The 11090-nt window shown below is 38.5% G+C and overlaps 1 protein-coding gene across 1 annotated transcript; it reads right to left on the bottom strand.

The window, feature by feature from the left end:
- Positions 1-5747: 5747 nt before the first annotated feature.
- LOC136209744 (FT-interacting protein 3) lies at positions 5748-9765 on the bottom strand. Its single transcript, XM_066001325.1, has 3 exons — positions 9363-9765; positions 8825-8867; positions 5748-8554 (listed from the first exon to the last, which is right to left on the bottom strand). The coding sequence occupies exon 3, from the start codon at positions 8421-8423 to the stop codon at positions 6099-6101; it is 2325 nt and encodes a 774-aa protein (XP_065857397.1). The 5' UTR covers positions 8424-8554; positions 8825-8867; positions 9363-9765; the 3' UTR covers positions 5748-6098.
- Between the last annotated feature and the right edge of the window lie 1325 nt (positions 9766-11090).

The following is an 11090-nucleotide window of genomic DNA, read 5'->3' as shown; positions in this document are numbered from 1 at the left end:
ATACAAGTACTATAGGTAGTGAGTATACTATCATACAGTCATCGAATGTACAAGTCTGTGGTTTTATTCATTCCCATGATTAGAATAGACTTTGGGATAAGGTTTTACAATTGTCAATCAATGGACACTCTAATCATATTATAACACAAGATATAAATGAACTAGATTAATGTCTTTATTAATGTGACACAAATAGTGTACGTATGCAAGATGAATCAAAGTATAATACATATTACAAGAACCAATACCTATGAACTAGGGCAACAAACACATGGAACCACTCCCAACACAAGAGAAGCTTCTGGTGAACCTCATAATCGATTCCTCATCATTTGGTGCGATGAACATGGAGTGAACATATTAAAACCCTTTATGACACTTTTTTTTACCATGACTAGAACACTCCAACCTTTGGAATCCATACCCACCAAGGAAATAGTGGGTACCAGCCAACCCATCAAGCAATAAGAAATCGAGGCAATGGATGCCCACCCAACCTTCGAAGATGGCGTAATGGTAAGCTCAGACTGAAAAGATGAGCAAGACCCACGGCTAAACTCCTGAAGGCCCTACACAAATTTCAGGCTGCCCAGGCTGGCAGGGAGAAGCACATCAACAGATGATGGCCACGCAGAAAATGATACAGGAGGACAACAGAAAGATATGGCAATTTCTCCAACCAAAGCACTCCCCAACTCCGGAGTAAACCATTCCGCGGTAAGAGGTAGGGGTGCAAGCGAGCCTTGGTAGTTTGCAAACTATTCGAGATCGGCTCGGTGAAAGCTCGATCAAAGCTCGGCTCGATATGGCTCGACTCGAGTTCGGGATCGGCTCGAACACTAACGAGCTGAGTCCGAGCTTCCTTAGGTTCGGCTCGAAAGCTCGCGAGCAGGTTCGATTATTTTTAATTACTATATATATTTCATTATATATATTTAATATATATTTCATTAGTTATTATTAGTTTTCATCACAATTCACAAATCAAATAAGATTTAACCCATACAAAAAATGACACAAAAAAGCTTAGACATTTGAGTCTTTAGCGAGACAATTAGGTTTTGATAAGGAATAAAATACATTACAAAGTTTAATATATATGTCATTGTTTGAAATTTTTCTCCGAGCTTGTGTTTTCCGATCACAAGTACCATATATTGTTTTGGAATCTCGACAATAACATGCTTGTTTTTCTTTATAAATATTTTAAACTCATATGGAGTGTGTTATAAGGCTTTTCTATTTTTTACGCTACTTATTCTATGCATGTATGATGAATTTGGTTAAAGCTCGTTAGAAGCTCGATAAAAGCTCGACTCGGTCAAAGCTCGGTCAGATTCGGTCAAAGCTCGGTTCGGTCAAAGCTCGATTTGAGAGGGCTCGACTCGAGATATTAACGAGCCAATACCGAGCCTACCTAGGGTTCGGCTCGGTTGCACCCCTAGTAAGAGGAAGCCAACCCTCTACCCATAAATGTGCAGCCTTCCCTATAATCTACAATGCCAACCCCTCCTCCCCCAATGAAACACACCAAATAGGGTGACGACTGGGAGACCTGTTTCGAGTGCTTTTTGGATAAAAAGTCCCTATAGGGCCATGCCCAGGAGCATCACATCCAGCAAAACCCCTTTGGTCTAACGGATCATAGAGTTCAGCTTCCTCAGGAACTGGAAGACCCCACTGCTACCCTCTTACACCTCAATAAGGAAAGGGCTCCAAGTTGTCTGAAAGGGGAACCCCTCGGGATACAAAGCTCCGTCATGGGGCTTTCCATCCTTATCTCGCATAACCCGAATCCAAAACTAATAGGTCTTGAAGTCTTTTATGCTAGAGCTTTTATTTATAATAAAACGTTTCCACTCTGAAGGACATTTGTTAAACTAGACGGAGTCATCGTTGGTCTAAATGGTAGAGTCTATATGCTTCGAAAAAGTGGCCTAGTCATGACCACCTCTAGATCATCACAAATTTTCACTATGAAGAGGAGGTCAAGCCAACCATTCGGTGAGATCTGAGCAGGGCAAAAGTCAAACTCGTTCAAAACGTTCACAACACCATCGGTAAAAGGGAGCTTCACCTCTTGCTCTAGGAAATTTTTATAAAAGCTTAGATAACCTTCTGGAGCATGAGTAATAACCTAGCCCTCGTTAGGTAGCATCGCCTCCAACTGGACAAACTCAAGGTACTTGGCAATGAGGGTAGCCAGTGAAAAGGCATCCATAAAGGAAACTTGCTCGAAGTTTTTAGGTTTTTACACACGAGGTTTTTTAGGTTTGTTGGTACTGGGTTCGTTAGAAGGATCAAGCTTTTTAAGAGCCATAACAAAAAGAAGATAAAAGAAAAGAGAGAAGCTTGGATACATTTACTTGGTCAGAAGAAGATAAAGTCGTCAGAGAGGATGAAAACAAGAACAAGTCGCAATAGATGTTTGGGGAGAAATAATACAAGTAAAAGAAAAACAATTAGTAAAATCATGTACTTATAAGCATCCCCATGCATTTGAAATGGCAACGGTGCTATAGTAGCCAATATTAAATGAGGCTAATGATGGGGGTTCAAGGCCTGAAGAGTCCCATCTAATCCCAAAACGAGAGAAAAGAAGTTCGATCAACACTTGGTGTGGTGTGTGAAAATATGAAAGGCACTACCTCACGCTAAAGCTAGAAGGTAGTTTCACGCGCCTCATTAAAACCACCGAAGACAAGAAAGGAGGCGTTTAGCCCTTCAAAGGTCCCAACAGGCTGGCTTGCCAAAATTCGTATTTTAAGCAAGCACCGAACCTTAAAAAGCTCGGACCCAAACCGAAAGGGGGGAGACATCTAATACCCTATGGAATATTCTTAAAAAAAACATCTCATATATATGGATCAATCTCACCCTTCCAATCAAGAATGCTCAGAGGAACCGTCTGATTCAGAGTAAGGAATATCCCCTGAAAATGTTGACAACACCCTCCGGCCACGTGGATCAATATCTATTATTTGTCCTAGTACCAGTACAGTGCAAAAAGGCGAGGCATTGGATCACAAGAGGCGCATACACAAAAGATGTTTGCTATATGATAGGGTGCACCACTTGACGTCGTAGTAGTCTGAAGGTTTCAAAACCAACTAAATGACAATACATGTCCAATGAGTCGGTAACATACGTTTCCAAAATTACGACAGTCACCCCGAGAGAGGTATTATATATAAAGAAAGTGAGCACTCATCAAATGGTATGTAAACATCACAGTCTTTAATATTCACATTGTCTTCAACCTTCCTTCAACATTTGCTAACTTAAGCATCGGAACGGGTTCATCGGAAGTTGACCCCTCTCTGACCAGTTGTTATCTTTGTTTCAGGTTACTCAAAGAAAACTGTAAAAGACAGTACATATTAAATGACACCGGTATATATCAGAAAATATATTATATAATATATGATACAATATCTAAACCATCCAAATCTAAATTTTCAAACCCTCCTGATAATTAATTTTGTTCATTGAGTTTATTTATTTTACCTTAACAATTATTAGATATTAGTCATTTAGGTTTATATTTAGATGTTTAGGTACATATTACTTGGTAGATAAAAGATATCTTAAAAATAAATGATATTTAACGCCCTACTATAAAATAAGATATCATCAATCGAAATTTCATGATACAAATCCCAAGAGTCTCAAAAAATCTTTAATCATTATCATTTCTCCTTAAGGAGTTGCATTGAAAGAATATTTATAGGGTGTTTAGTAGCTCCTTTTTCACTTTTTGTTTGTCTTTTTACTTAGCTTGTTTGCCTTTTTACTTTGAAAATGAGAGTTTCTGGTGTTTGCCATATTAAGCTGAAAAGTAGCTTTCTATAAAAGTAGAGAATCTGCTTTTTTTTTTTTAAAAAAAAAAACAGTGTTTTCAAATAGGAAACAACAAACCATAACAGCAAACATGTAAAACAAACGGTCCCCTAGCATTTTAAAAGTACAATAGAGAATATTAAAAAAATTCTCAAATACTCGTTATAAGTTAAAAATAGAATCTATATAAGATTAAGTAGATGAAAAATCCATTTTTATTTTTCAAGCAGTATCTTCAAATATTAAATGTAAAATTCTACGTATTAATACTAATGAAAGAACAAAACTCTGCGGTGACATTACTACTAGTTGATGAGTAAACAATGTCAATGCGCATCTCAAAACATTTGTTTTACTTGTATAAAAAAACAAGTATTTACCAATTTTTTCTTTAAATTTTATATATTAGTAAAAACCTTAAAATAACTTTCATTGTTTAAATTTTGGGTATTACTATTTACCGTCCCTAAATTACTTATCACCATCCCTTTGGACAATTTTGCCCTTGGCATAAAAAAAAATTCGAAATTGGGAAAAAAAAATTTGAGAAAAAATTCAAAATTTAGTCTAAACGGATGCGGCATACCGTTCGACCCATGGCGGGAACGAATACCGCATCCGTTCCCACCATGGGTTGGGTGGTATGCCGCATCCGTTTAGGCCAAATTTTGAAATATGCAAAATCGTAAAATTTTTAGTGACAAAAAATACTAAATCATTCAATTTTTTGTGACGACAAAATACAAAATCGTCATAAAAAATGTGTATTATTTTCATGAGTTCTTTTTAAAAGATGTGAATCTTAATGTTTTCGACTCGTAATCATCCATTTTCAGGATTCCAATCGTCACACATCAATTACTTTTATAATTTCAATTATTGTTCAGATTTATAATTTTGGAGAGAGAATTTTTAGTTTTTGATCAAAATTATGAGAATGACAAAAAAAAGTCCAAAAGAAGCGGTGATAAGTAATTTAATGGCGGTATTTAACAGTTGACTAAATTTTCTTTTATATATTAATAAAAAATAAATTATAGCACATATATATGATATTTTTTTACCAATTTACACAAACAATTAATTATATTTTACCAAACAGGTTCACATAAACAACTAGTAAAATTAAATAAAGAAAAAGGTAATTAAAATTGTCCCTTAAACTCTATTTGGAGGCAAGAACTTCTCATATCTCATTGATTTAACGGACAGTTTGTAATAAAATTTGTAATCCCCATGCAAAATAAACTATAATAGCCCAATCTGGAAAACGCCACCCGGCTCAAAAAAAAAAAAATTTGCCACAATGGCATATGTATCTCATCCTCTACCTCTGGGCAGGGAATGAGAGAAACCGACAAAGACCAAGAAAAGAACAGTTACAAAAGCAGCTTGTTTACAGGCTGTAAAGGAAAAGAAAATTTGGGAATAGGCAGAAGAAGATAAGGTCCCCACACAAACCTAGAAATACTGAAACACCCCACAAAATTCCAAGTATCAATGAACATATTCTTTTTAACTTATACCACTAGAGAGAAGCCTCTCTTCTAAACAAATACCAGTCAAAAACTTCTGTTGAATACCAGACAAAGCTCCCCGCTATAGAAGCCAACTTTAATCACAACCTATTCACTTTTTCTCAACACTCTTTTAAGAGAATATCAAAGGAATTACATAATAAGATGTAATAATCATATGAAACATATATATTACATAAACACAATTTTGACAAGAAAAATTGTCACCCCGACATCAGCTCTTAATAATCCACAGAGAGCAAAGTTTTAGTTATTGCTGTCTGATCAGCCAAAAAGCTGCAATTTTTTCAGCTCATCTGATCAAAGCTCTATCAAGCTAGGTTTTATGTTATTTATCTCAAACTTCATACAAATTATAAACTTCAGCCATGACTAATCCAATATTTATGGCTAATCTTAGAATTAGCCTATTCCCTACCATAGATGTACTTACGCATGGATCACCAAATGTTAAATTCCAATCACAACCTACAAAATTACAACTGAGTGCAGATTGATTACCATTAAACTCAAAAACTTAAAACAGAATTCTATCAAATAACTTAAAAATGACCTGAAAATCCACAAAATCTACTACCTTCAGAAGAAGGTTACACATCATACCAGACCCAACAGCTGCTGGTGAACATAGAAAACAAACAAGCTCCATTACCTTCTGATCTTGTTTGCCTAGGCAAACAAAATGCTAAACAGAATCGCAGATGATACAGCCTTTTTGCTTTACAACATGCAATCAGTTCTTGCTGGCAACCGTCGGAAGAAATTGAGAGGCACAGAAGGAAGCCTGTGACGAAACCTGGGGTGTCTCAACACATAAAATCCAGTCAGAAGTGCCACAACTTGGAAAGGAGTAACATACAGGACAATGGCAGACAGCAAACAGAAAATGACAAACAGAGCTGTGGCCCTTGGGTCTCGCCAGCTCAGCAAAGATTGCAGTCTTTCCCCTTGAGTGGCTAAATCCCCAACTACAGTCTGAATCCTCCCAGCAATACTTCTCAACCGATCATACCTCATTCTTACTATATCTGAAGGCCTTGAAGTTGGGAATGTATCGAATTCTTCATCCAGTTCATCTGGATGGGCAGACTCTGCATGCGATAAGCGGGTGTCCATGTGAGGAGGATGTCTTGGCCTCCATCTATAATACCAAACACCAATCAGGAAAAGATATAAGAAGATTGTGGGTAAGATGAGCTCCGGATAAAGCACTAGTATTATAAACAATATGTGAATCAGCACTGTCGTGATGGGATTTTTCCAATTGCAAATCTGATCAAACCATTTGCCAACTGCAATTAACCCACCCAAAACCCCCATGATTCTAAAGAAGTTAGCTTTGCTTCTTCTCATGCTCCACATGTGCGATCCCACATCCAGCATGTATTCAACAACCTCCTTCCTTAATGGTGGCTCTGCACGGCTGAGCCTCATTGACACAATCTGAGTGGCCTGGTGCCTCAGACTATCAAGCTGGCTGACAGTAAGTGGATGAATATAGTGCATCTTTGGTAGTAAGGGTTGTGAGTACATGTGCATCATGTTAAGTAAGGAAGAGCAAGTGAAACGAACTGCCAAATGAATTTCTCCCATCTTCTTGACACCATTAGGATGCAGGACCAGGAGAGGATAAGAGTGAGTGTAAACCCGATCCGCTTCCAGGGTGGAAAGACGAATTCTAACCTTCCCAATCCTTGCATCTTTAGCTGCTGCAGCCTTGTCCCCTCCATGCAAGTGACAATTATCATACACCCCAATGGTTATGACTGTACATGGATCAAAAACTTCCCAAGTATATTGCTCATTCCATTTGGGTGTGAAACTGTCAATAATAGTGCGCGTACGAATCCACTTTTGTCCATACTTCGCCACACAGTACGCATCAGTTGTTCCACGACCATCCTTTGTCTTCATGGGCATCAATCCCTGTGCATTGAGAATACCTAATTCAAGTACCCCTATGCTCTGCTTCCAGAGCTGTTTGGCAGTAGGGCGAAGATCACTACTATAGTGTGTAGATTCATCCAAAACATGGTAACCACCCTCCAGACAGATTCTCATGTGAATCCTGCTAGCAAATTTAATTTCCTTCTTTTTCTCCCCATCTACAATAACGTGTTTCTCCAGATTAAACCACCTGGTATTAACAGGTCTGTGATCGAGCCTCCTATCCAGATGCTGCAAATGAATTGCACATCGTCCCAATACTTCATCCTTGTTGGGTGCAACTCTATCTTCCACGCTCAAGATCAAATGCTCCTCAAATGGTTCTGCAGCCACAAACATAAGGTCCTCGTTCCACATAGGATTAATACTTCTGCTAGGAGAAATCCTTGTTCTCAAGGCTTGATTTCCCAGGATAGCCTTCACAAACACTTCCGGATAGCGGCCTTTATCAGTGGGTTGCAGATCTTGAGCTTCAATGACATTGACCCTCAAATACCACAGCTTTGGGGACAGATATACCTTTGATCGCATATTAGCAAGACTGTCCATTCCACTAACAGAAGCTGCATCAGAATGCCAAGCTTCTGGAAAAGCCTCATCTGCCTGTGTACCCATCCATACTGCTAACATCAATTCACCCTTAACTTTATCTCCTTTTCTATCCTCCAATCTATACCACTGTGGTGCTAATGGACTATCAGGTGGTACACGTTTTGGTACCTCGTTCAAATCAAAGAAGACACGACCCATGAAATCATCCTTAACAAAATCCTTATCTTTTACTGTTACCTCGAGCACCGATGCCTGAATTCTATCCTTGGAGAATGCAAACACCTGGTTCCACTCAGGATTGGACTTCTTCTCAAAATGCCGAGTGGTACCCTTGTAGTTTCCAAGCTTAACTTCAACATAAGGATCACAGCTGCCAGTGACATCTTTTCCAGGCAATTCCTTGGCCTTAACAACCCGGACATATAGATATTGCATCTGTTCAACCAAATCATAGGTGCTAGTGAGCTTATCACCAGTGACCTTTCCCCCTCCAAGATGGGGATTGGTCTCCTTCAATACATACTCCTCTGGCGGTGGCCTCTGCATCTTGTGGCCGGGCGGTTCAAATGAGAGAGAGGATGAAATCCCAAAAGTTGCACCAAGTTGAAGTTGAAAAGTTCAGAAAGTTATTGACCCAGGAACTAAACCGAGTTTGAATTCAGAAGATTTCAGATACCCTGAAGAAAAGGAACCAGAAATTCCCATTAGCCGTTATAGAATGGAATGCGGAAGAAGCCTACACTTCGGGGGAACTTAAAAATAGGAACCAAATCCAAATATTCAATAAACAAAACTACCCTTGACGGACACAACTATTACAGTGTGGCAAAAAAAAAAAGAATAAGATGGTAAGAAGTCGAAACTGACACTGATAATTGTATGGAAAATACAAAGTTAACCCTACTATCTACTTGGATACCTCAAAAGATAGAATTCACAAAACCTACCAGCAGCGATAACTTCAAATCCTTAGATCTGGACGCTTGAAACCTGTAAAAGGAGACCGAACAAGTATCAACACGCGAGTAACATGATAATAGCCATTAAAAAATCAGATCCGAAAACAGAATCAAGCGTAGAAAGAGTAGCATGAACTTGTTGTTCTGCTTGGTTGCGGAGAAAATGCAGGAACGTATCAAGAAAAATATAAAATCATGTCTAAATATCTATCTTCCCTAACAGCCAAAGGCTCCTTTCATCGCCAACCGATAAAACAAGGGGTTATTCCTTAACAATTAATGCCTCACCAACAAAACAAATAAGCAAAACAGGCACACAAACAGAACTCAGATTTTAAAAAGTTCCCTCGCAGTATCCTTTTTCTTCTCCGACGATTTTCTCGACAACCAAACAGCAAACCAACCTTTAAAAAATAAATAAATAAAACCAAACAACCACATTACAAGTTTACAAGAAAAAACAACGCATGAACAGAAGTGAAGAAACACTGAGCATAAGCCTTTAAAATAAATGTAAATCCATTACCTGAAAAAAACGAGATAAATATGTACTAAGAAGAAGAAGAAGAAGTACAGTGAAGATCCAAAACTGACTTTTACAGAAATGAAAAAAACCCTAGCTCCATTTACATCAAGCAAAAAACACAGACACGCTCTCTGTTTTTCTCTCTGTTTTCTTTCTTCCAAAAGAGAAAGAAAACCAAAAAGAATATGAGGAAGGAGGAGGAGAACTGTAGAGAGAGAAGAGGAAGGCAAGTCTAATCTAGAGAGGGAAAGTGAAAATAAAAATATAAAAACAATAGTAATAACATAAGAGAGAAGGGTATGTCTGTGCTTTTTTCGCTTTAGTATTTAATTTAATTTAATTTTGGTGGTCTAATTAGGATCTGATGAATCTGAAAGAATGACACAGAACCTCTCTCTCTCTAGCTTTTCTTTTTTATTTTCTCTCTGTTGCTTTTGTTTCAGAGCGTGTACAGTAGGAGAGAGTGGGACCATAGTCAAGCGTGTCTTGCACGTGCCACCACACCGTGTTCTGGGATTTGGAAGCGGCGGAGGCGGTGGGTGAGAGATAAGTTCAAAAGTTCTTTTGTCATTGGATTCCCACCCTTGCCCTTGGCGGTTCAACTTTTTTTAGGTTTTGAAAATGATATTTCAGCATACTATACTACTACCTTTTTATGATGACTTAATGCATATTTTTAAGTTCAATGACGACGGGTTTTTGTATATTTTGGAATTAACGTGCTTCATTATTAATCGAGTTTTCTTCCCCGTGACACAAGTAATTAAAACAATCATATATTCAATAATGGAAGATTACAATTTACATATAAATTCTATTCAAATTAGTAATTAATTAAGGGGAATTAAATGTTTTTTTTTTTGGTAAGAAAGGAAAGGAAAAAAACAAAACCAACAAAAAACCTACACCGGGATCAGTCTAGGAAGGCTGACTCCAATCCTATCCTCTAGGAGAGAAGGCAAAAGAAAAGAAGGAGGAAAAGATAGGGTAGAAACACCTAACATTCTCCCATGCCCAGCAGCTGCTAAGCGATCCGCCACGCGGTTTTGCTCCCTAAAAATATGGGAGAAATTAAGATACTCAAAGGCAGGACGAAGCCTCAAAATAGCTTTGATGAGATTCTGGCTCTTCAGACAAACAGCCTGGCTATCTGAAATCCTGTTAATAGCCTTCAGACCAAGAGCTTTTTAACACCCATGCGAATGGCGAGTTTAATACCTGACAAGATACCCCAGAGCTCCGCAGAAAAGGAGGAGCCCGTCCCCAAGTTATGGGTAAACCCCGCCATCCAATTGCCACCAGCATCCCGAAGAACTCCTCCAGCAGCAATTCTGCCATTGCTAAGGCAGGAGCCATCAGTATTCAACTTAGCAAACCCTTCTCTAGGCTTACTCCAGCCAACTAGCAGGATCTCTTTATCCGGTGAGGGGCGAACAAGGGAATCTCTTTCAAAGCTTTTAGTAATAACAAAGAGCTTCTTCGAGAAGAAAAACAGTAAATCAGGAATAAGGACAACCTTACCCGCAAATAATTCTTCATTCCTCCACTTCCAGATTTGGTGACAAGTAATAGCAAAGAGGATGGCACCGTGCTCCATGTTGGCCAGCAAGTTCCCCTTGGCTCCTTGAGAGAACCAGTCCCCTTCAGAAAAGGCCATGAAGGAAGGGAGGATGTGATGAGGGAGGATCCCTTCCCAGATCTTCTTACTAGTTGGGCAATCCCTCAAGG

This window comes from Euphorbia lathyris, chromosome 10 (genome assembly GCF_963576675.1).
Source record: "Euphorbia lathyris chromosome 10, ddEupLath1.1, whole genome shotgun sequence".
Classification (NCBI taxonomy): domain Eukaryota; kingdom Viridiplantae; phylum Streptophyta; class Magnoliopsida; order Malpighiales; family Euphorbiaceae; genus Euphorbia; species Euphorbia lathyris.
The sequence above is the reverse complement of the archived record's forward strand: the minus strand, read 5'-3'. Positions and strand labels throughout refer to the sequence as shown.